The 25,915-nt window shown below is 47.3% G+C and overlaps 1 protein-coding gene and 1 long non-coding RNA gene across 6 annotated transcripts in view; both read left to right on the top strand.

Moving 5' to 3' along the window:
* Positions 1–25,915, top strand: part of tbc1d22a (TBC1 domain family, member 22a) — an 86,780-nt gene that overhangs the window by 6,531 nt on the left and 54,334 nt on the right. For 2 of the 5 annotated variants that reach the window (XR_014125815.1, XM_035528306.2), the window contains exons 5-9: positions 9,139–9,209; positions 15,774–15,902; positions 17,549–17,611; positions 18,297–18,362; positions 21,320–21,434. Coding sequence is in view for 4 of the 5 variants with exons in the window: in XM_035528306.2 (XP_035384199.1) it covers positions 9,139–9,209; positions 15,774–15,902; positions 17,549–17,611; positions 18,297–18,362; positions 21,320–21,434 (444 nt within the window). In the remaining variant the exon portion in view is untranslated. The remainder of the gene's footprint in view (positions 1–9,138; positions 9,210–15,773; positions 15,903–17,548; positions 17,612–18,296; positions 18,363–21,319; positions 21,435–25,915) is intronic. The other 3 variants (XM_035528307.2, XM_035528308.2, XM_081722735.1) reach the window with 3 other exon arrangements.
* On the top strand, positions 21,441–23,671 carry LOC145659709 (uncharacterized). The gene is made up of 2 exons (XR_014125816.1): positions 21,441–22,897; positions 22,986–23,671. It is a non-coding gene; the product is annotated as an uncharacterized LOC145659709 (long non-coding RNA).

The raw sequence follows: 25,915 nt of genomic DNA, 5'->3' as shown, positions 1-25,915 counted from the left end.
TCAGAAGCTTTTTCCACTTCATGAACGTTTCAAGGACTCCTGCTTTGTTCCGCCCCCCTCTCCCGCTGTAGCTGTCAGATTTTTGGGGGATAAAACTCTTAGACAGATTGATAATGAATGGAGTTTCAGGTGAAAATGCATGACACTTGCATTTTGAATAGCTTGCACATAATCTCTTGAGTTCCTATGCTTTTTTAAATTTTTTTTATTTATTTAATTTTTTTAAACCTTTTTATTATTAAACACATCCTTGGTGCTGGAATTTTTCCAACTGTTCTCTCATGTTGGTAAGAGGTTGTGCTTTTCCAGGCCATCCTCTGGCAGTTGTCTTTTCCCCATGGCCTGGTAGAAGATCTCCAGCAGCAGTAATCGGTGAGGTAGGACAAACTGATGTTCCTGTGCAGGAGTGACCCGAGCCGGCCGCCTTTATCCAGCTCCCCGGAGCCTTCCTCTGATCTCGGAAGCCTCGGGCTTGGGGAATGGGAGAATGTTGGGTGCTTGGTTTCTTGCAGCTTGGCGGATGGCTAGGCTTAGCCTGCGCTTCCACGGCGACAGGTAACCATGAGCAGAACCTGTGCGCTCCGGCTTGACAATTTGTATGGGAAGGAACCGCATTCTGACGTCATGTCAAGGACCGTGCTGCCCGCATCCATCAGCAGACAGGCCCTGCGGAGCGACGACTGGGCAGGGCAGAGCCGGGAGGGGTAGAGGGCCTTTATGAGTGGTGGCCTCCGGGCCATTCAGCTGCCAGCTCTCGTTTGGCCTGCCCCGCTGTCAGGGCCCCCTTCTTAATCTGGTTGTTGTTGCATTATTAGATAGTCAAACTGACGAGCTGGTTGCGGGGAGCCAGGATGAAATATGAACTTAATTCCCGTGCACATAATTACCACGAGAGGTGTGTGTGTGTGTGTGTGTGTGTGGGGGGGGGAGTGACAAAGATAAATCAGCCTGTTGTCCTTTCAGGGAGGTCGATGTCCTGTTCTCCTCTCCATGACATGGAATCTGCATCTGAGCAGCACACTGATCACACGCCAACACCCCCCCCCCCCCATCCCCTGGTCTTTGAGAAATGCTGGCGTTTCCTCAGTCGCTCAACAGGGGGAGACATTGCCCTCTGCTGTGCAGTATGGAGTGCACTAGAGAACAGTGATATGTGGTGGGAAACAGTAGGGAACATGAGAACCTCTTCAGAGGTTTTGTGGGGTGGGGGGAGAATCAGTAGAAGGCTTTGTTGGACTTCCTATGAATAAATTACTGTTATGAATAAATTATAATTTAATGGCACTTTTAAATAAGACTATGGAGGATTGATTTATATCGGTGTTCTCATTTAAAAAAAAATGGCTGTCTAACTTCAGCGGTGGTGTACTTTATTAGACTTTATTTTAAAAAGGACTGCAAAATACCAGGAAGCTTGCATAGATTAAAATCTCATTCAGGCTCCTTTGAGCTTTGTATTGAACCTTCGGTCATAGAATGACTGTACTTACATGCGTGTATATATTTTATTAGTGTGTATGTGTTTTATCAACTTTTAATCTGATACTCTTTTGACCTTTCGGAAACGTTCACAGGCGCACCCAGAGAAAAGGCCGCTTGTCGTCTGTGGTCTTACTCCGAAGCGAATGGGGCCTGGTGCTCTTCACGGGGAAGCACACGCTGCTGATGCGTTTGACCTGCTCCCAGCAGCGGGCTGGTCGTTTTTGTTTTTGTACTCTGCCCCTGCGCTGGTTTTAATGAGAGTATCGCGTAGCCGTGGCGCTGGCAGTGCTCAGATTCGGAGCAGATCCAGCCAGAAGGTCAGCTTCCACCCCCCTTTTTTTTTTTTTTGGGGTACTTCGAGGGAGTGAGATTCAGAATCACATGAAGCAATTACTTCGCCATGGTGTTGGCTGTTGCCATGGCGATGCAGTGTCCTTTGCTGGGGGTTTTTATCCCCCCCCCCCCCCACATAACTGCCATTATATTCTCACTCTCTCATTCTTTTAGTCTCCTTTCCTTTTCTCTCCCTCCTGCTCTCCGGCTCTTTCAGGCAGGAGCTGTAGCTTTGCTCCAGTCTTTTCCCTGCTGCTTCTTATGCACTTCTGGCAATCCTGTTACGCAGTAGTCCAGTGTCGCATCGGCTTACCATGCCTGCGATGGTGCTGTTAATAGACAGCATCAAGGCGTCGTGAACGAAGGTCTGATTAAATTTGATGCAGTTCGGCCACATCTGACGGATTGTCAAGGCAGCGTTTGTAAGGCCTCCTTTGTCTTGTGTGGAGTGGAACGAATGAGTGTGCCCAATTGAGAGATACCAGCAAACAGCATTTCCCTGGAAAGAGCCCCGGCTGGCTGCCTACGACTCACTCAGGCTCCATAAATCCACTCACCGGGTCGCCTCATCATTTTCCTGCCTCAAAACTGAGACATGAAAGTTCATTGTAATTGATCATTTGGGTTTTATGATTTTTTTTTGTTGTTGTTGTTGTTGCTGGTGTTTTGTGGGTTTTTGTTACCTTTGGCCATTATGAAACCAAAGGCAAATATCTGGAAACGGGCAATAAAACTGTCATTCTATCTATCATAGAGGAACACGCGCAGCATAACAGCAGGGCAGGGAAATCGGTTCCTTTGCCTTGCTGGAAGTATATGGTGAAAATGCCGCATGGACCTCAGAGCGCGCTGCTCCGGGGAGCCTGCTGCTGCTTGGCGTGGCTGGGGTGGTTTGGTGCTTAATGGGATTGCATATGCATGAAGCGGAGGGTCAGCGAGGGCCCTGGCGCACCGAATTACTCTGTCCCCCGCGCAGCGTGGGGCGCAAACCCACAGACGGAGAGTCGCCGGAGCCAGGTCCCCTGTGACCTCGCTGGGTAGTGACAAGGGGCACTTGCTGATCCCCTTACTCTAAGGACAGTAGGGCATGCAGCTGCGGTGTTTAATACTGCACATCTTGAAAGCAACTTTAAGTGTTTGTCCTCTGTTATTTATGATGCTGAGTTGAATACGACATAGTCAGAGGCCCAGTATTAATGTCCTCATCTAATCCTAATCATCTTTTGGTTGTTTTAAGAAAAATGATGCAATTTTATTGGTCATTTTTATGAACTATCTTTGATGTCAAAAGTAGCATGATATTAAATCACACTTGGAAGTATTTCATCAAAACATTTTTCTTTACATGTCCATTTGAGTAGTGAAGAAGTTCATTCTTTTGGGGTTTTGCAGATGGTCCACAGACACTGAGAATGAGAATGATGTCCCTGAAGATGGAGAGATGCTTTAGCAATAGGAAAGTTGCCCACCGTAGCCAAATGGTCCGTACTGAGTTGGCGTTTACAAACGCTCTTCTCTGAATCGCACTCTGTCTGTTTCAGTAACTCTGCCTTTTCTTTTTGTCATATTTTTAAGAGTTTGACAAGAAGTGGGTGGTTTGTCTTTTTAAAGCCAGTTTTTTTTTCCTCTTTCAACAGAGGCTGCAAAAGTAGCAAAGTTATGATTTTCTATTAATTTTTTTACAACCTTATAATGCTAGTCAGGCCTCCCAAATCCTACCCATGTATGTATTAATAAGAGTCTTCATGCCTTTGGCAAAGTGCCTTGTGCTAGACCTGTTCCTTATGAACAGTAGTCATGGCCCAGTAACTGAGACACTTCCAAATAAATGTGGTAAGCTGTGGGTGTGCCTATAGGAAGAGACTTTAATCCCTGTCAGATTTCGTTCCTTATATCCTAGGATATCCTACCAACAGCAACGCATAAGCACATAAACCAGTGCAGGAACACGTTAAATTTCATCACAGTGCTCCTCCGGTCACAAATTTCACTCTGTAGCTATCCTCCTCTGGGCCCTAAATGGAGGAAAAGTTTTTTAGAGCTAAGTTTATCCACACCCAGACTTATATTTTGTTTAGTTGTATGAAAGTGTCACATGGCTTGATCGTATCGGGATAATGACGCAAGCCGTGTGGAAAAATAGGCAAATTTATAATGTAATCACTTAAACGAGGCAGGGCAGTTAGTCTGTGTAAGCTGTGAGCAAGTGACAGGGTCTTTCTATGTTCTCCCCAGCCACCTGGACTATATTTCATCGTCCCGAGCAGCATCAGCTAATACAGAGAAGTATCTTCTTACAAGACTCCCATTATTTTATTTGACTTGAGTACTACATTTCACCAGGGTTAGAGCCCAACCCAAACTTCACTGCTCCGCAAGGCTGTGTTGATTAATGTGAGCGGCACGTTTCCTTTGGGATGGGCTGAATGTTGGGTTGGCTTATTCTCCCTCAGAGCCATGACGTTCCTTTACCCAGCCAGAGATCACGTGTACCTACATTCATAGGATGCCATGCTTGGCAGTGTGACATAACAGAGTAGCGCATTATTGAAGAATTGACTGGTTGCATGTCATTAAAATATTACTTTGTGGTTGTGGAGTCAGTTTGTGCCCATGTGTTTATTTTATGAGGACAAAACTGACTCTGTCCCCAAATGTCCCGTTTTCTTCTGGTATGCTAGCTAACAGATGGGGGTTGCCTGTTGGGTTATTGATGTTTTGTTTTTTTTCCTCTCTTCCTCTCTGAATCAGCTAGTCGCCTCAGTTCTCTCTAGCGTTTCAGTAGTGTCTGAGTACTGCACGGCTCTGCCCTGCCAACTGTTTCCTTTCTAGTTGAAGCGCGGCAGCACTACAGTGCCTTTGATTGACAGCTCTCCGATCTCCTGACAAATGAGGTCTGTCTTTTACTCCCCTCTCTCTCTTGCGCGCGCTCATGCCTCCCCCCACTTTTAGTCTCTTCCCATGCCTCCAGAGCCTTGAATCAGATGCTACTTCTCATTCTGGATTTTTATCTAAATGTTCTTGGCATCGACATTCTCTGGGAAGTCGTGTGGAGATGGCGAGATTTTGCAGTCCCTTTGTAGTCGCGCTCAATTTTCCAGGGACCTGGCGCGTCACACTCTCCCGCTCGTCCTGCGTGGTTCCGCTCAGATAAGCCCCTGTAGTTCACTCACCCCGAAGAGGCACGGTGTGAACACGGAGGACCTCTCCACAGCTAATGCATAATGCCAACACAGACGCTGGGGTGCATCCCAGTCTGCCTGCTGTGTCTCATCCACCGAAGGCAATTTTTCCCCCGCACAACTGCCCTTTATAAAGAATACATGAAGTTCTGCATTGAGCTGTGCCTTATGGGGCTTCGCATGTCAAGCACAGCACCTCCAACATGTAAGAGAGCTGCTGTGAGATTTAATGTAGGGGCCAGAAAGCCTCCCAAATGGGGTAATAACAGGTGTTATTACTGTCTCAGTCTAGCCTTTTGCTTATTCTATTTCCACAGAATAATGACCCCCCCACTTCTCCCTGCGTTTCCATCTGCCAGTCTTCTCTTGCACACAATAGTACCAGCTCACTTATTTCTAGTCTGAGAGACAATTCATATGTGGGATCATCAGGCATTCTTGAAAATGAGACAGTGGGTAATTTTGGTAAGAACACCTGTGCAAAATGCAGTTCTTTGCTACCATCCACATTATTTTCATTGTTTTATAATTATTATTATATACAAACAAACAGAGGCTCAATTTCATGTTATGGTTATAGTATATGTGCTTTCTGGAATCTTGACCTCATGATGGTAATGTATGGTAATTTTAAGATATGATAATTACGAGAAACAAATTAAACCAAATGGATCACGCCGTGGATAATCACTGGGGATTTGTCCCATTTATCGTATGCTTTATTCATGGTATTACATTTGTCAGATTTGAACGAACACAAATGTGCACTTGAATACTTTCCAACGACAGCTTTAAAAAAAAAAAAAAAGCTGCATGTCGCATGTCTCTGGAGGGAAAGGAACACCAGCGAGCATGTTGACGGGCTGCAGTTGGCGCGTAGCTTCCCTCGCAGGCAGTCCCGGGGCCTGCACACGGGGGCCCGGCGCTGCCACAGATGCCTGTCAGCCATGTCCGTCCGGCCGGGCAGCAGAGGCTGCTTTCGAGGTCGCCGTCTCCTGGGGGAGAGACGAAGGCGAGTGAGGGACAGAGAGCCAACGCGCGGGTTTTTTCGTGCCACCCTCCCCCACAGCGAGATTAATGCCACGTGGAGGCAATATAACAGATAGTTTAATTAAGCGCCAGGGCAGAAGATTCATTGGCTAATTTCTGCGGCTGACAGCGCAAATGAGGGCTCAAAGGTGCGAGCCGAGGAGAGGCACCCCTGAGTGGCTCCGCGTTTAATGAATCGAGCTCCTTCCCTCTGAAGTTCCGCCGCCGTGCTGCTCATTAAAGGCACCCATCGCTGTGTCAGTTCACCCTGCTGCTGTCACGGCAAGGGGACGAAAGGACGCCCGGCGAGACCACGGCCACCGCCGCCATGTTCCTCCCCTTCTAAGGGGGCCGCCCAGTGTCGCTGTCCGACATCCTGCCTCCGCAACGCTGGGATTACCAGGGATGTACTCATTAGGCTGGGAATAGCGCCTTCATATCGCTTACAGCTGTGCTCGCAGTCAGCGGCATGCTTCTGATCGTCGTCACGGCGACTCTCTGTTTTATTTCCCATGCCGAGCGTCAGCGGTGGCAAAGGAAAAGTTGTTAGCTTACTGTGCGTCACTGGAGCTGTTGTCATCATGTCCTTTAGCGAAGCAGGCTGTTGCACAGGCCCCAAAAGAGACGCTTCCAGATACAGATCTTTTATCTAAACCGCCTGCTTTGAACGGCGGGCCTTGTGCATGGCAGCTTTTTTCATTCAGACCATTTCTGTGGTCACAAAAGACCTGCGCAGGGTGAGGTGATTAGTGCTTGTAATGCAAGAAATGGAATACATTTTCAGCATGCTTGACGCAACCATTGTTCTCTCGTCATTAAAAGTGTAACACAAAGCTTGGCTCAGTACGCCATGCCATTCATACTGAGCCTTCACTGTCTTTTTGGGGAAAACTATTTTGTATAAAAATGCTTTTTTAATGTCTCCAAAATGACAACAGTAATACATTTAATGTGAAGTGGCTGCTTTCTCTATAAATTATTGAATATCCATATTGTAGACCAGGTCAGTATAACGAGTTCATAATGTGTTTCTAAATGATCCAGCTTTTATTCAGGGTATACTACAGTTCTGTTGTTGTTGTTGTTGTTGTTGTTGTTTTGGTGATGGATTGGGCTCAGGGGATGCTAACTCGAGTTTTGTTCTGGCTCATCAAGATTCATTTTAATTCCTAAACGTCTGCAATACATATATAATCTGACCAAATCTGTTGTTCACTGATTGCCAATTTCTGTGATTTTTGCTTGCATAATCAGTTATATGCCATTTAAAATATATTAAAAACTGTATTTGTGTGGTTCAGAGTTTACATCTGCTATAAGATAATTAATCTTCTGCTGCATTCTTCAGCAAATGCACTCTGTACTCAAATTTCAATATCCAAATATTTCTTGTGTTATTGATGGAGAATTCCAGAATCTGGTTATGGCTCAGAGTGTAAAGTGTTCTACTGCTAAACAAGGTGCCACACTCGCCTACCAATCTTCAGTTAGCCTTGCTGAATAGCAGGGCGGGAAAATGAAGTCAGAAATGCGTGTTATATTTTTTTGTAAACAAAAGAGAACTATTTGTCCCTGCTCTTTTATTTGAGCCCAAATGAGTTGTCTCGCTGTGGGAGCACGAGTGAGACAATGCAATAAACAAATCCAAGTGATGCAGTCAAGGCCGTGTTTGCGAGGATTTTTTCGGGCAGAGCAGAAAGACTGTTAATAGTGTCGACCTTTGGTTGGCCTGGCAAATAAATTGCCACTGGCAGTAATGAATGAGGCGTGAATGAAGGAGACCATGTTTGCATTTTTCGCAACCAGTATTTGCATTTTAGAACCTAAAACGCAGCTGTGCACGCTCCTCCCCGAAACATCCTGTCGGGCACCCCGAGTGAAGATCGACTATCTCCGATATGAAAGTCCTTTTATTTCCATTACTCCATACATCTCTATTGGAGTAATTTGTTTTGGTGAAGTAATGTTAATGTAATTAATTGCCCCATCTTCCTTAATTATTGGTGCAGTGTTACAGCACCTTGGCTATTTTACAGATATTAAGCTGAAATGCACATTCTCATTCTCCAGGTGTCTCAAAACAGGGTTTATGTCTTCTGTCCACGACTTGGGTCAGGGGGATGATGTGGGTCAGAAACATTTGACCTTACATCTTCAGCAATTATAACCCCCTGCCCTTTAACAGATTCAGCCAAGCATTAGAGACCTCGTTATGGCCACTGTTTTATTTTTCCACGGGTGATTTTTTTTTCTGTCGCTTGTTTCCACATCTTCCATAGAAGACAAATCTTGTCCTATGATGTTAAAAAAATAGATGTGAAGGACCTTCCTTATTCTTCCAAAATTTTAAGTTGTTAAAAACTGGTATACTCGATTCAGTGTTTTGGCTCAGATTTTGGTTGTGTTCAGACTTGGTAGCTTTGGTTCGATTAAAACTCCTGGTGCGATTGCTCAGTTAGAGTAAATGTGAACGCTTCCTTTCAAACTCTGGTATGCTCCGAATAAGCAGCCCCAGACAGCCTGAGAAGGTGGGTCTCGGTCCATTTCTAAATGAATTTTGGTGCTGTTTGTTTGAAGTATAAACACTATATGAACCAAAGGTATATAAACAAACCAAATACAGAACGTTTCACAGTATGCAAAGCTAAACGTGCCATGACAGTACAGCGTGCATCGAAACCAAAAAAAACCCATTATCCCTTGTGGTTTGATACAGGCATCAGAAATGTACGTTGTCTTATCTTTGCAGTGTACCGTCTCTGGTATGTGCAGCGGAGGAATTTCTGGCACTGTTTTTACTATTTTATCCATTTTACTACTTCTTGTTGTTTTTGCAGTAATAATACCACCAGGTGTACACAACCATAATAATTGCATTAAGCCCATAGACTGTATCATACATCACTTTTTAAAGTGACTAAAATGTAACAATGTATAATTTTCTTGTTTGGTTCAGACCACGGGAACTGAACTACAAGTATGAACACACCCTTAGAGGACTTTAGTTTTGAAAGGGTTCAAAATGTGCTTGACACCATGAACTTTCTTGGCAACTTTGGATATGATATGATACACGTGTGTTTGTTTTTCTTTTTTCCCCTCTTCTCTTTAGAGGAGCTTCGGAAGTTGAGCTGGTCTGGAATTCCACGGCAAGTGCGTCCCATCACATGGAAGCTTCTGTCAGTAAGTAGACCAGTTCACTGTTTCCAATGGTCCTCTCTCTCCTTCCACTCAAACCAACAACTCCCTCCTGATTGCTAGTATCTCCCTCTACCACGTGCTGCGTCTGCAGCCTGGGGCCAGGTTTCTGTTGGGCCACAGCATGATATTCAAGCCACACAACCCACCTTGGCATATGGATTTAGAGGCGCATCCTGAGACCATGCGCACGTGCCCACTAGCGCTGTGGCCTCGTTTACAGTCTCTCAGATGCTGTTAGTGATCCGATCAGGCGCTGCCGTCTGATGTACCTGAATGGGTGGAACACTGGGAGTAGAGCGGCTTCTCTCTCTGCTGCCAAAGAGCCATCGCTCTTTCTGCTCGGTGACGTTCATGCTGCTTTGATAGCTGCCTTAAAAACAAACAAGCAAAAAGCTCGTTCCTCTTCTCTCTCTGACCAAGGTGCTACGTAACGCCTGCTTTCCGCCACGACCCCAGCATCTCTGAAAGAGCTGGGCAGATGTCCGATTCCTCTGTCCAGTGGTTGCTTAGCCTGGTTGGGGTATCTGAGGTGCGGCGTCAACGATCACCTTTAAGACACGCTGCCAGACAGAAGAAGTGTGACGAGCAGTCAGTTATACCTCACTGTCTGAGGTGGTGCATTCAGTGATGCCAGAATGAGAGACGGGGCAGCAAGGGTGGCATGACTGAGATGTCCTTCACAGGCTGCAGACTTCGCTCTCACATGGCTTATGTCTCAGGACTTGGTCAGCGGTTACAGCTCTGCTCTGGTTGGCAGTAAGAAAAGGGAGAATGTAGTCTTCTTGCTGAATGCCTCTCGAGGAGATGTAGAAGCAAATGTTTGTGTGAAGTGTTGAAGGAGGCCGGGAGGAGGGGCCAGGCTGCTTCCTGTAGGGTGGCTGGGCAGTAATTGGTATGAAGGCTCCCGCAGGACAGCACTAACTTGATGAAGGCTGCGCGAGGAATCGGGTTCATGCCAGGGGGCTCTCCCATGGCAGGCCGTCGGGCGGCACTGTGCCCTGCACCACGCTGTGATGGGCATGCTGATGGATGGGATGCCAGCTTGCAGCTACAGCCAAGCAGAGATTTGATATTCTGGCCCTCCCCTCGTGCCAATGTGCGGTCTGTGGACCACACACACACACACACACACACACACACACACACACACACACACACACACACATCCAATTCACCTGTCTGACCTTCATTTGCCTATGGCTAGCTCATCTGTCATTTTGACTCAAACCCAAGGCTGTAGTCCCACTCAATCAAATCACATCGATCGCCGCAATTGGACCTTTGGTAAAGTGTGCGGTTCATTTATGATGTGACTTCATTTATATGTCTCCACCTGAAGGGGTGGGTGTGTGTGTGTGTGTGTGTGTGTGTGTGTGGGTGTGTGTGTGTGTGAAGGAGCAAATTCAAACCCCGGGAAATCGTCCTTTAACAAGAGCGATGGTTGGCGCAAGGGGCTCGGGTGAGGTGACAACGGCTCAGGTTGGCGTCACCGTTTGAACGGTTCTTTTAATGCACAATCAATTCTCCCCATCCTGCTGACTGCACACAAACTCCCCCCTCGCATCTCCCACAGGAACCCGCTCAAACGCTCCCCTAAGTAGAAATCATTTTTGTTTTGTCAGTTCAGCTCGAAAATAAAGATTTCATTTACTCCCGAAATTGATTCCTTAAGCCTATTTTCAGAAGGGGCAATGAATGGGGGGTGGTGGGTGGGGTAGGGTGGGGGGCTTGGGGACTCGGGGGATGGGATTGGCTGTTTACTGTAGTTCAGCATTTAGCAGTTGGCAGAATTTTGCTGAGAGATTAGTGTTGGCAGTGTGAATCACTCATGGTTCTGGAGGCTTTTATCAAGGGTGTGTGCTGGATCAGAGCACTTTTCAAAGAGCACCTGCTGGCTCGGTTGTTTAGTACAAGATGGTTCGAACCTAATAAAAGACTCTGATGAAGTTGCACACCCCGCCAGAGTTGACCTGTCATAAACGTTCCATTAACCTTGACTGGGGAGAGGATCTCTCTCCTTCAGTATGCAAAAATACAGCCATTATAGCCAGAACAGGGAGAAAGCCTCACTCTTTCCATAGCCTCAACATCCTCAACATTTACCACACATCCTCAGATTCCCACAGATTACACTCCCCTTCAGGTATCGGGTTAAGGATGTGTCCAGAGTTGCGACGACGTTGACTCGTACCATTTTAAAATTGTGTTTTTACATTTGGGGATGGACTTCAGTACTTGTTTTTGTGCTATTCTCAAATACTGGTAAACCACAGTGACAGCAGAATGAATCTGTGAAATGAATCAGTCAGATAAAACACAACCCAACAAAACCAAGCCTACATGGCACCAAACAATCCATAATATGTACAGGCAGATTATATATACCTGTACGTGTGTGTTTGTGTGTGTTTGTGTGTGTTTGTGTGTGTGTTTGTGTGTGTGTGTGTGTGTGGAACGGTTTGGTTTGAGGCAGATGATAACATCAGTCCATCTGCTGGTCTGTTTGCTTGGCTGGCTGGCTGGCTGGCTCTGTCTGCTAGTAAGTAAAGAAAGAACATTGTACCAGCCCACGTACCACAGTACCATACATGGTGGTAGTTATGTGATGATATGGGAATGCTTTTCTGCGTCAGGGCCTAGATGACTTGCCATTTGTGAACGAAAAATGAATTCTGCTTTATACCACAGAATTCTTGGGGTGAACATGAGGTCATCTGTCCATGGGCTGAAACTGAACCTTAGTTGAGTTATGCAACCATGCAAAGATCCAGAACCCAAAAGCAAGTGAACATTCTAGTGGCAAGATAGAAATGAAAGCTTTGGAGTGGTGAAGATGGACTCCAGACTTGAACCCAGCAAAGCTGCTGTGACCGGACCTGAAATGTGTCATTCATGCTGTAGAACCTAATCAAGCAGGTCTGCAAAGATGAACAGCCTCAAGTCTCTCACAGTGTGAAAACCTGTGATCGACTTACAGAAAGCAGTTGGTTGATGTGTGCTGCTAAAGTGTCTCACAGTGTAAAAGTCTGATAGACTTACAGAAAGTGTTTGTTTTTGATGCTGGGTAATGCTAAAGTCAGATCAACCGGTTATTAAGTTTTAAGGGGACGATTCTTTTCTCACATGGGTAATATGGGCTGCTGGATTAATTTTTTTTATTTAATTAAACACTAATGTAAAAATGTGCTGTGTTGCGGGTGATCAGGATACCTGTTTCCTGGCACTGTGGGCGTGGTGTGGTACCAACAACACCGAAAGGATTAAATTCACAGATGCATCTCACCTGTTAGCTGTTTTCCTTTGTTCACTTCCTGAGCTGAATTTTCATGCTTGCAGTTTTCATTTACTTTTCAAGACCTTTCAGGCTTGAGTCAGATTTTGTGACACTGTGATTTTTGCTCAGTCCATTCCTTTTTGATGTACTGGGAGTGACATTAAACTAGATCAAGGAGACAAGACTCTGATTGTGAATTGTCTCTATAATCAGGGCAAAAAAAATCCTGTAAAAAACCTGTAGTTTTAATGCCCATTTTATTTCACCAAAGCCTTTTTTTTTTTTTTTTTTTTTTTTTTTTTTTTTAAAGCATGCGACTTCTAAACAAGTATACAAATTTGTATACAAATGGTCTAAGTTACCAAGTAATGCATCAAAAAATGACCTTGTGTGATTTAATGCTCTCTTGGCATATAGTTCACAAATGGCTTCCACAGTTATTTTACTGCAGTGCTGGCTTCAGCTGGTCTTCACCCTCTCCCACCCAGACTCTGCGCTGCGCCTGCCGCTCTTTAATAAATAAAAGGACAGTCCTGTGCAGGTGATTAAATACTGTTTTCCATTTCGCTAATATGGCGCTGACGCCTTTGACTAATGGCCCGCGGTCCGGGAGCAGCTGCGAGAGGAGCCGTGCGCAGAGCCGCGGCCCAGGCATGGCTCTTGTTGGGACGCGGGCCCGCCGCCCAGGCCTCCTGGTGCCCGCCGGGCCTGCTGGGAAATGTGCACGGCGTCCTGGCTCTGTCTCGCCATAGACATGGCACATTTATTACCCGCCTGTTGTTGCGTGCAGCCTCGCACCTGGGCAGGACCGCGCAGGGCAGCTCCCTCACACTCCAAGGCAGCAGAAAAGCCAAGGCCTGCCTTACTGTATCTCAGACCAGTGTGTGCGTGTATGCCATTTAAGCTTTTGACTGCTCCTACACAAAAAAAAAAACATAAAAAAAAAATATTAAAAGCTATTGTTTTTTTTGTTTTTTTTAACAACAGATATTGTACAAGTCACCATCTGTTGGACTGGGTGCATGTTCATTCTAAGAATATGAATGAGGAAGACATGGTGGAACATATGGGATGTGTATGGATGTGAGTGGGTGCACCTACATGTATGTGCTTTTTCTAACATGTTCTCATGTGAGCACCGAGCACCTGATTGACATTTTAATTCAGTGCGTCTAACAATAGCCTGATGTAAATGTGTGAACGTCTCTGTCAAAAATCCACTTATTACCTTACACGTTATGCAAGATGAATGTTTGTTTCTTCCAGACAGGAAGCTTGCCCCCCCCCCCCCCCCCGAGTAGTTTTCTCTCTCCAGACAACAGTCCCCTCGATGAAGTCCCTTATTACTTTGCGGCTGTATTGGATACACCAGCTGTATTAGGCCCTCCCCTTAGTCATTGCACTCCTGCATTTTAGATCCAGTGCAAATCTAAAACTCCTCATCTAAATAATCAACGCGGTGTGGCGCATGGGATTCCTACAACGTGGTGTGGTAGATGGAGGTTGGATCTGTTAGCAGAATTGGAGATGGACGATGGTGGAGTCATGCCTCAGCTCTGCCCACACACACACCTTCTCTTTGAGCAAATACAATTAAAGCCATTGTTCTGCACTCACCTTAAATCCCCCCCCCCCCCATCCTCAGAGCCCTGCCACCAGTGTTAATCAGTAGCTCTTTCCTACTGTGGGAGCACCCTGAAAGATCTGAGACCGCAACATAATACATTTTCAGTTGGGCTTAATTACATGTACATATGCTAATGACCCATGCCCCTGCCATGAATGCTGCTGCTTGGCACACATACATCTTGTTGCAGAACTTGTCTGCGTGTGGGGAGTTAAAAAATGGGTACGCAGGATAGCGTCTCCCGTGATAAATGGATTTCCACGGCTCTGGATTTCCATGCAATCAATTACTTTATCAAGAGACTTTCTTTTTCGGGCGCAGACATCTGCTGTGCTCTCTCTTACCATGCAGTTAGAAAGGAATGGGGGGTGGGAAGGGAGTTTTGCTTTTTTATCGCTGATGGATACCAGCACAGTGAACAGAGGGAACTTTCTCCCACTCCGCACCAAAATGTGGGACTGTTACTCTTGAGACTAGTATTACGTGTAACTGGTATAAATAACCATCATTTAGGATGTTCCATTGGGGGGGTGTGAGTTAATCCTAAGGTATTAGTGACACATTATTTTGTTCATTTTGTTATTTACATTATATAGTTTAGCCAATGAATCTGTTCACGTCCCTATTTGTGAATGGAGAGGACACAACAGTATTGGGGCAGCAGAGCTTTCTGGTGTTTTACAGTCATTCTTCAGCAGTGGTGTTGATCTGGGTGTGAGTATTACTGCCGTGGTGCCCATTAGTGGTTATCCCTCTTGGGCAGACTTATAGTGTTGACCCTAATGTCCCTCAAGGCCTATAAGTGCAGCCTACAACAGGGCCATTGTATGTGTCATTATACAGCCATGTTTATCCTTGAAATCTGGAATTCCCTTTATGGCTGAGCAACTAATTTGCTTTATCTTATATTGGTTAGTATTTTCAGTGTTTTCTAGCACCAAGCTAATAGCATTGCACAGCAGTTTAATTCTTACAGTAGTTTTAGCTTAAGAAAAAGCCATATGAGGTCAGTAAAAGAGATCCATATGACATCCTTTATTTTTATGTTAGTTTTACAGTGAACTCTTCAGAATATTTTGTATATTTTACTGTTACATTATTTGGACTCTGTTTTCTCTCTACTATGTAATCTGTCTTTTTATAGATATTAGCCACACTAGGGTAATGTTATTGTTGTAGTTATAATTTGATTCCCAAAATAAACTAAAATTGCTTAATGACTTGTTCCTTTTTGGTAATGTACCAGTTTTGTTGACACTGTTGTCTGTGTTTTGGGCGGTTCAGTTGAATCCATGCTTGGTTTTAAAAAGCTGTACTAGGCTCTGCATTACTTCAGTCTGATTCTTTAAGGCGTGTTGAGCCAGGTGTGAGCCACGCACCTCTTGCTGGCTGTCTCACTCGAGCCGAGCATGCTTTAGTGAGCTGGGAGTTGGAGTAGGAGGAGGGGGCAGGGGTGGGAAATGGGGTGGGCGTGGGGGTGGTTGACCCAAGTCAAATATGGGTGCAGTACGTAGCCGGCACACACTTCAGAGGCTAATGTGGTCCGATCGTGGATTGATTAGGAAGGGCGTTTTGGCTCACCTTATAAAGTGTGTGTGTGTGTGTGTGTGTGTGTGTGTGTGTGTGTGTGTGTCGCTGTGCTCAGGGCTACCTGCCTGCCAACGCAGAGCGTAGAGCCAGCACACTGCAGAGGAAAAGGCAAGAGTACTTTGGCTTCATCGAGCAGTACTACGACTCCCGCAATGATGAACATCACCAGGACACCTACAGACAGGTAACGCTGCACCTGCACTCTTAGTTATATGTACACACACACACACACACACAGCCTCTCATCCAGCCTTTACTACAGGAGTTGCCAGGTGGCTGAAGGCATCCCAAACTCCCCCTATAAGCACAATCAGGTTCTGAGGATTTTGTAACACGCCTACATGTACTCGGTGTATAGATTAACACAGGCAAGCTGCTTGGTTTAGGGGTTCACTGGTTGTGCTGTAGTGAAATAAGGATCCTAAACTATATGCCACCTTAGAATAATTCACCTTAAACATATTTTAGCTTCTGTGAGTGTCATTATTATTGGTAAGCGATCTGTTTATTTAATTTTTTTTTTGTCCCCCTTTTTATTGAACTGAAAATTCATTCACTTTATAGTGTGATGTTTTCAGTTGCTTCCTTCCACATACACACACAAACGCGCGCACGCACACACTCTCACACTCTAGAACAGGCTGCTGCTGCTTCCCCGGGAAAATCACAGCCTTTCACAATGAACCGAAAATCACCCTAATACCGACAGCAGAACAGCGGCGCGCCTCCGTATCTCCGCTGTTCCACCCTCACCCACACACGCCGGGATCGAACCCCTCGCGCATCTCAGCGCTGGAGATCCAAACCCAAGCCTCCTCCGCGCGCCGCATGGACACACGGGGAGTGCGCTGCACACAAGGGCGGGCTCACCCTGCAGTGGGCGGGGTCACGGCAGGACTCCGCCCTGCAGGGGAGTTCACGGGCCACTTGAAGTTAAAGCCCTCCTCTTTCCCAACATCAGGGGGAAAGTAGATCAAATTTAGGCAACCAAACTAAAAACATTTACACAGTTTTGTGAGCATTTTTTCTTTCTTTTTTTTTTTTTTTTTTTTTAAGTGTTTGTTAGAGACATGGGAGCAAAACTGTGCATTGGAGTCCAGCCCCCCCAAACACCCCATGTCCTGGTATGCTAATTTTTCTGCACCAGGGTGCCCTAGTGACGGGGGCGAGGCAAGGAGTGCTGCTGCTGGAAGCCAATTGGCTGCTCTCTCGCCAGGTGGGAGTGGTGGCAGGCTAGTCCATTTGGCTGTGTTCCCAGTAACACAGTAACGCAGTAAACACAGTAACGCAGTTAACGCAGTAACACAGTAACACAGGAGTATTCATGAATCAGTGCCACAGACATCCATGCTCTTGATAACAGAAGCAGTATGGCCGTAGAAGTTTCAGTAACGAACCCTAAAATTGGTGTTGAACTTTCTCTGAAAATCCCCTGTAGTAGTTTCTGAATTTTGGTAGTGCCAGATCAATTATATATGCAGAAAAGGCAGACTCCAGCATGCCTTCCCTGGTTATTACACTCAGATTGAAAATGTATATGTGAAATCTATTTATTTATTTATTTACAGAACTTTTCTGACAGTTTTCTCTGGTGTATTTTATCAATTGCAGTATTGAATGGTGAATTTCCATTTGTGTCTGTGTGTGAGAGTGAGTTTACATGTGTGCTTGTATACATGTTTGTGAGCGTTTGTTTATTTGGCTGTGCAGGTTTGCATCTCTGTGTTTGAATTTCTTCTCCCATCACCCCTGTCTCCTTGTCTCCCAGCGAGTGTGCCCATATCTCTGTGTATATGCATGCGGTCTGTGTTTCTCTTTCTGCGTCGTCAGATTCACATTGACATTCCCCGGATGAGTCCGGAGAGTTTAGTGCTGCAGCCCAAAGTGACCGAGGTAAGAGGCAGGATGGAGGGGCAACACCAGCGCAGAGCCGCCCGCCCCCTCGCCCCAAGCTCGCCCGTCAGTCAGCCTGCGGCATGTCACTCAGTCATCACCTGCTCAGTGCCATCTGTCTTTCGTGGCTGTCTCTCTCTTCCTCTCGCTCTGTCTCGCCTGTCTGTCTGGTCTTGTGGCTGGTTCTGAGTCTCAGGCTGGAACTAAAGGTTGGGGACACAGTGTCTCTTCTGCTTGTTCACGTGTCAAAGCAGTATGAAATGGTCAGGGCTGGCTGTTCTGGAATATTCAGCAGAGTTTTGCTGTTTTTATTTTTTGTAATATTTAAAAAAAATATATATATATATATATTTACCCACATACATAAATACATATTTACCATTTTGAGGAATTCAGATTCCAGTAATGAATAAATTCAAAATAAATAAGTGTACAATAAGCCTGCTTATGTACCGACGTGTTGTGCACAAGCAGTGAGCTGTTGAACAGAGCTGGTGGAGCCACTCTGCACTGTGGTTAGTTGCGGAGAGCCCAGTGCCTTGGACTTGCTGTCTCCCACCAGCTCCCAGCCTCACTCCCTCCCTCCCTCTCTCTCTCTCTCTCTCTCTCTCTATTTAATGGCTGTTCTGAATCCGTCCTAACCTGCTTGTGCTCCTTTTTGTCTTTTTTTCTCTCTTTCCTGCAGATTCACATTGACATACCAAGAACTAATCCCCTTATTCCTCTTTTCCAACAAGCTTCTGTACAAGAGGTGAGACATCAACACAGCCCAGTCCACTCACCTTTACGCGCTCTCCTACGCCCGCTCGCCTGTAGTGCCAGACCTGCTGCTAAACCGGCCTCTCCGTTACCGGCACAGCCATGCACTCGCCCACGCGCGTCCACGCACCCTGCCACGCTCGAGCCGTCGCGAGCCACGTTGCATTAATGAGGGAGAGTGCTCAAACTAAATGTGCTGTACACACGTTTCATGCTGTCGCGTGGGATGTGTTTCCAAGGAGCTAGCTGAAGGTGGGCTGTTTCGCTCTCACGCGCGTCAGACCGGAGCCGGCACTCCACGTCCCTCGTCATCACCGCTTGGGGGGGAACCTCGCCCTGCGTGGCCGCCGTGGGCGGGATCTGGTGGCAGGACGGCTGAACCAGTACCACGGGCAGCCTCGGGTTCTTCGGATTCCTCGTCTTGCTTCTCCTCATCGTTCCTCCATCTTTCTCCCACCTTCTTTCGGTTTGCTGCCTGGTTTTTGGCTCCGTTGCATCTCGGTCTTCTTTATTCTCTCTCTCTCTCTTTTTTTTTTTCTCTCTCCAGGCCTGCCTCTAGCTCATCATTACCATGCAGCAAAAGTAACCCACCATGAAAAATTTATAGACGACATAAGCTGATCTGTGTTATTTAGACACAGGAGCTGCTTAAGGCTCGTGCGTCGTCCAGCAGACAAGTGTCGCCAGCGTTTGAAAGGGTCAGCAGATGGGGAGTGCCTTTGGGAATTAGTACTGCGCTGCCAACAGCAGTCTCAGAACAGAGCGCGTATGCTCTGAGGTAACTCATATGCATCTCAAGTGAATAATTTAAATATTAATGTTAGCCTAGCCGCAATGCTAGAAAACATTAGTGACAGAAGAGGCTGCAGCCATAGCAACAAAGTGGAAAAGTTCAGCAGTATTGATTGCTCCTATCATTCAGTCAGACTAAGTGACAGGACTAATGCCTGTGGCTCTTCAGATTGGTGAAAAGATCCTTCTGATAGCCACAAAAAATGTCATTTTGGCATAACTTTTTGTCAAGCGGCACTTGTCTGCTGGACTAAATATGAGTGCTTATGTCTCAGAACAGGTATTTGAATCAATGCCTCCTTTTAAAGCCGTTTTAAGATTATTGTACTCTGGGGGCCCTGTGCTGCCATTAGGCCTCTTGGCAAGAGATGGATAAGCATCAACTTAGATAAGCAACAACTTCCTCTGTTGTCCCAGTTCATGAAAATAGAATCTGTGAACATTTCCACACGTTCACGTAGGCCAACAGCTGGTTAGGAAAAGGTTTCTTTATTCCTACTCCGTCATGCGACAGAAGGTTTTTCTTCCGGAAACCGTGTGGGTAGCTCCCATGTGACTACCCACCTATATTGGACTAACTCCTAACATCACAGATGCCCGTGATGGGACTGCTCCGTGACCTCTCCATTGGGTCGAGGCCGCAGCCTGCATGCTCACACCTGCTCCCTTTCTTCCACACCATCGCTCTGGCCGGCATGCTAAAGAGACCTCTTCACCTGTCTAGTCAGCGCTCCAACCGTGATGCCCCTCCAGACTCTCCATTAGCGTCCGGAGCGACCTGCCACTCCGGCACAGAAGGCGGGCCAGCTAATGAGACGCAAAGCAGGTTCTCACCCTCTGCCGTGTGACCTTGGCCATCAGGTGGTGCCGTCCTCTGCGTTGGAGCTTGCCCCGCCGAGCTTGGTCGATGTGTTATGGCCACGAGCGAGTTTCTCTCTGCCTCGCCTCTCCTTTCCTGCCCTTTACAGGAATTAGTGCTTAATCTAAGTTGCAGAAAAAGCATCGGTGGGGATAAGCAAACCGGGCACGTAAGGCCAAGGGCTCCACACCGCAGGAGGCGCTCAGCTAAGCAAATAAACGGATAATGTATTCGATCTCGGCTCCTCAATACACTCTGGCTGGCCATTGATTTCTGCTGCCTGGTTTAGTGTCTAATTTCCAGTCTGTGATGGGCTTCTGGAAGAGAGTGAGAGCTGGCCATGAATCCCAGAGGGGAAGAGGGGGTGAGAACGAGGGAGAGAGGGAGGGAGGGAGAGATGGAGAGAAAAGGGAGGAGAAGAGGAGACATCAGACTTGTGGAACAACTTGCGTTAACACGCTTCCCCCTCCCTCTTTAACACCCCCCCCTCCTTTGACAAACAGAGCTTTGAACATGACAGGCAGCAGAATAAGACAGTGAGCTGTGCTGTGGTACCGCGCAGCCTTGATCCCCTGGCCTTCTCAGCCAGCCGTGAGTGGCATGTTCACGCGGGAGTTGACGTGTATGGGGACGTCTGACGATTCCCACTCGCACCACACATCACTTCGGTGTCTCAGACATGAGAGGGGGTCCTTACTAAGTGAGATTTCGTTTGCCTTTCAAACCCCTTTTAAATCTGAGCATGTGCAGTAAAACAACAACAAAAAAAGCACCTACTATGTTGACTGTAATGAAGATGGAGGTATTTGCACAAAAACAAGAAGCAAAAAAACCTTTTTATCCATCAGATGGGAGAATGTTCACAAAATATAAAACAGAAAAGTGGTAAAATACTGATAAAAATAGAGGAAACTTTGCCTAATGTCTTCCACTTTATTAAAAACAAGATAACTTTGCTTCAAAGGCGGACGTTCCAGACAACTCTCGACCTCGTAGCCAAGCTCCACCGTTCCTAATCGCTGCATGCAAACTTCCAGTACCGCGTTCCCACTGCTCCGTCCCACTCGCACCTTCACCGCCTGCTCCGTGGAATGTTATGATGCTAATTACTCTTGAAAGCTTAATTGATTCTCTTAATTGATTGCTGGCTATGTGCGATTCTCTCCATGCGTTTAATTAAAAGCAGCCAAACGGGTGACCTTGCCGCACGGGAGCCCCGTCACGCATTGTGTACTCGTTCGTTGTGGCTCTACCGCTTTGTTAGCGAGTGCTCTGATTGGCCCCTGCTTGTTCCGCAGATTTTTGAGCGGATTCTCTTCATCTGGGCGATCCGGCACCCAGCCAGCGGCTACGTGCAGGGCATCAATGACCTCGTCACACCCTTCTTCGTGGTATACGTCTTTGAGTACATTGGTAAGTCATCAGTCCCTTTTTTTTCCCCTCCTGTTTTACAGTTCTAGACACATAAAAGCCTTTTAGTAATGGTTGTTGGACTTGACAGACCCCTACAGTACCACTGGTGTGTAAACTCACATGGAGTTCATCGATTTGCTGGATTTAAAAGCAGCAAGCCGTGAGTAGTCTGCTCAAAGAGTGCGGGCGCGTGTGATCTGTCACGCGGCTGAAGTGAAAGCAAAGCGTTTAAAGGCACCTAAGATGTAACCCGTAAATCTCCACAACTTCCCGCCACAACGTATAACACACGCCCAGGGTTAGTAAGATGAATAATGCCATCAAGGTAATCGGCATATAATTTATGCCAGTGTTTGTGTTCTAAAACGCTCCGAGGACGACTTCACTCATCCATGCCTTTCGCAGTGCCAGAGCTGCGTAGCATAACAGTCAGGGGTCAGCAGTGGGCACAGACTAATGAGCTAACCCCCGCCGTAGCAGCGGATGTGCTGGGGCAGGGTAGCACTGGGGCAGGGTAGCACTCTGCTAACCAGGGCAGGTGCACACTACTTGCGTCTTTTGATCTGTTCTCCCTGCTTACGTGAGGCCCATAAGCCGGTCCGCAGGTGCCCCATCCCAGGGGTCCGACTTGCTGGAGGGACAGGATGTGGCGGACGTGGGCGACACTACGGGCAGCAGCTGTTTGTGCGCTGTAGTGTCTTGGCGCTGCCGACTCCGCTCTCTCAGACGCTGGTCTGATCATCAAAGGATCACGGCGCCGGCTTTCTCCAAGGCCTTCGAGCACTGATGAGCGTCAAAAGAGCTCCAGGCGGCTGGAACCTTCAAACGCGCCGCCGCCACACCTTCCGTGTTGGTTTTGAAGTACTGCTTGTTTTCGGGGTTTTCTATTTTCTTTTCCTCCCTCTCTCACTTGTGTGCTACAGGTTCGCTGAGTGGTGGAATGAGACATCTAATTACGACTTTGGTTGAAAGCTGATCCTCATCTGTCGTGTGTGTGTGTGTGTGTGTGTGTGTGTGTGTGTGTGTGTGTGTGTGTGTGTGTGTGTGTGTGTGTGTGTGTGTGTGTGTGTGTGAGACCAAAGAGGTCTGAATATGAAGGATGCTCTCAGGGAGGTGTGACTCCTCTCCTTTTCTGTCTGTCTGTCTGCTACAGACAGGTTCTATTAGAGTGGATATGGTGGTCTGAACCCCAACTCCGCTTGACAAGTCCTAACTTTGAAATTCCGCGGGGCTCCGTAAGCCACGGCCCCACCGTCCCACGGCGGCTCTGACGCAGACTGGAGGCTCCTGGAGGCCCCGTTAAAGTCGGGAAGCCCAGCGAGCCCCTGCACTGCACTCTCACTGTGAGGAGAATATGTCTGCCACACCTCCACCAGTGGTGGGAACAGCCCACCAGCCACTGAAGGCTAAAGAGTCCTCCTGATGTGAAGGGAGCGGCTCGCTCATCCTCTCGTGCAGTGGAAGTTGGTGTTTTGATTTATTTAATTTGTACATTCTTATTTCCCTGGTTTTTCTTTTTCTGACCGAAACGCTCGTTCCGTGCCCGTCCAGGGACGTCGCGCACTGCTCGCTCACCCGCCTTCCCGCTGACATGCGCCTCGCGGCACGTTGGCTAGCAAGCTGCACGCCGAAGGCTGCCTTCCACTTCCAGGATGCTTCAGTTGGGGCCGAGGAAGAGAGGGAGGAAGAGGCCCGCGGAGCGGCGCACTCCTGCTGCCGTGCTGCTCCCACCGGTCCTCGGAGCCTCGTCTTCAAAATCCCTGTTTTGAAAAATGCACGGTGACAGGATGTAATTTCCGCCCAGTTAGGCCTGCTGTTTGCACACTGCTGTAAGGCTGCAGGATAAGAATGCAGATTGCACGCTCCCAGTAGAGGCCTGTTGTGAAAGTCACAAGTACACGGAGATTTTTTTTTATAGTTTTTTATGTTTAGGTAAACTTAAATCTGTGGCAGATTATTAAATTAAAATATTTCCATATTATTTTTGTTATAGGCCCTTTCAGTCTTTCTAAAGCTTCCAGTGCCTCCTCATAGTACCCACATGAGCAATATTTGTATTCCACCAAATATGGAATGAACGATTTTCAAAGAAGCCAGCTGACTCAAGCCTTCACAAACAAAGTTTCCGTGCATTATCAACAGCAGTGGCAGACTGGGCAAATATTAGAAAAAGGTATGCTAATTAGTGTGCTTTTAGGAATATATTTGAATAATAAATCTTAAGAATTTGTGCACTGATTATGTGTGTGTGCATATGTACGCAGCAGGCCCACTGCCAGTTTAATTGAACAGAGGCGGCGGGGTTTCGGAACACCACGTGCTTGCCGCTTGGTTTCTCCTCAGCCCTGAGCAAAGCGGCAGCACAGCGCGACGTCTGTCGGCACCGCACCTCTGCCGACTTTGTGGCGGGTGGGTTTTGAGCCCGGTCCTGATGTGGAGGGACGTGCTCTTATCCACCTGTGGACGGTCCTTCCATTTGTTCTATTCTTCCATTCCGATGAGGCTAGCTTTCCTGGCATTGGCTCTTCCTGCTGCATATGCAAATAAGAGTTATTTATGGCTGACCTGCTTAAAACCAGACACTACCATCAGACGTTGCCTCCGAGTCGCAGCCGTGCGTCATCGCTCATTCCTCCTTTAATCTGAGCCCAGACTGAACTGCATCTCTTGTCTATTCTTGTCGATATTCTTAATCTGCGGCGTTGGCCTGTATTAAAAGCGGCCTTCGATTCACACACGCACACCTCCGCCTGCGATAGGTTGTGCGGTTTATTTATTTATTTTAGAGGCTTTCTACTATCTTCCTTAACCTGTTTCAATTATTCAGGCCAAAACAATTTTCCCATTAGGCAACATTAAAGCTTGATAATTAAAGGGGATGAGTTTGAGGGAGCGATATGGGCTGCCTTTTAATGCGGCGCTGTATTGAACAGGGAGGAGATCTATATTGTAATTTGCTCTGTCCAGATGTATGGATGCCCCCAGTGTGAAGCTCTAGAGGAGAGCCGCGGTTGCTTGGCGCTGCCTGTCACTGGTCATCAGCACTGGTTTGCACGGATAATTAACGAAATGTTTCTCGGTTGCTGTTACTTTCAGCGCCGCCAGTGCTGTATGGATGACTCAGGACTTGTCCTGACAAATGGCCAAAACTGCTGGTTGTTAAGATGACCAGTAATTGTGGTGTCAGTCAGGGTTGAGTAGCCACATTGTAGGCCTGCCTGCTATTTTCAGCGTCTCCGCTTGTGCAAGACCTTTCTTTGTTGCCCTGACAACTCCCGCGCTCGCGGCTTTTGCAAGGCTGAGAAGCTCTTTCTTCTCCAGGCACCAGTTATAGCGCAACACCGTTTGCCTTCGCTCCCCGGCCAGCACCACTGAGCCTCGCGCTTCGTCATCCAAGTGCTTGTCCCCTTATGCTGACTGAGCATTTTAAAGTAGTGCCGGTTGCCTAAGCGTGTCTTCTACACCCGATCAGCGGAAGAGACAGACGGCGTTTAAAACGGTGATGGAAATGCGAGAAACGTCCGGCATTGCTATTGCCCAGCGTGCGGAAATTCTTATTTCAGTGCGCACGGCCGCGCGATTTATGACCGGTTAAGGGATTAGCTTCGCATGTTCCACCCAGCCACGTCCCAGTTTCTGGACACAGATTACAGCGTTAAAGCGGCGGTGTCTTCGTTGAACGTTCTCAACGCCGAGCGTGCGCCGAGGAAGTGAGTACACAAGCAGGGAAAGAAATGCTTTATTCAGCCTGGCACTGAACGTCTCCGACTAAATGCACTAATCACCCTTAATGTGAAAGTGTTGAGATAATGTACCCAGTTGAAATCCATGAATATGGAATTGTGTCAGTGTGATCAGGCATCATTGATGGTGGGGGGAGGGAGAGGGGGGATATGAGGGGAGGGGAGGCAGGAAGTGGAGCCTCACTGAGATCTGTTGGAATGTCTTCCTCACTCCGCATGAGAGGCCCCGTGGAGTTCTGTCACACTCACCCTCAGAGCAGCAGCAGACCGACAGACAGCTGGTGACGCGGGAGTGGATGAGCGTCTGTTTGCCCGCACTCTCCTCCATCCCCGCCAGCAGTCCACACCCAATCTAACCTGCCCTTTGACCCCCCCCCCCCAGTCCTGACTCGCCTCGCCTCGCCTCATCGGCGGCACTCTTCGCTCTGAAGTGTGCCCTGACCAAGAGCCACAGGCTCCCCCAACCAGGGAATCGAATGCTTAGTGGTGTGTGACACATCGGCGAGCCTTTAATGAGTACGGGTTTGTTCGGATTCCTTCGGACCGGAGAGGCGAGCCGGGTGCCAGTCTCACTGCCGCTCTGATGAGCGCTCCTGATTTGCTCTAACGAGTTGTTAAGTGATTGCCTCGGCAGGTCTCCCGGCATTGTGTGGCGGCTTGCTTTTTTTTTTTTTTTTTTTTTTTTTTTTTGCGCGCTTTCCCTTTTTCCCTTTTCTCCCCCGCTCCTCTTTGCATGAG

Source organism: Electrophorus electricus, chromosome 11, assembly GCF_041902795.1.
Source record: "Electrophorus electricus isolate QZ-2024a chromosome 11, ASM4190279v1, whole genome shotgun sequence".
NCBI classification, from domain to species: Eukaryota; Metazoa; Chordata; class Actinopteri; order Gymnotiformes; family Gymnotidae; genus Electrophorus; species Electrophorus electricus.
Note: the sequence above shows the minus strand (reverse complement) of the source record. Positions and strands in the feature narration are given on the sequence as shown.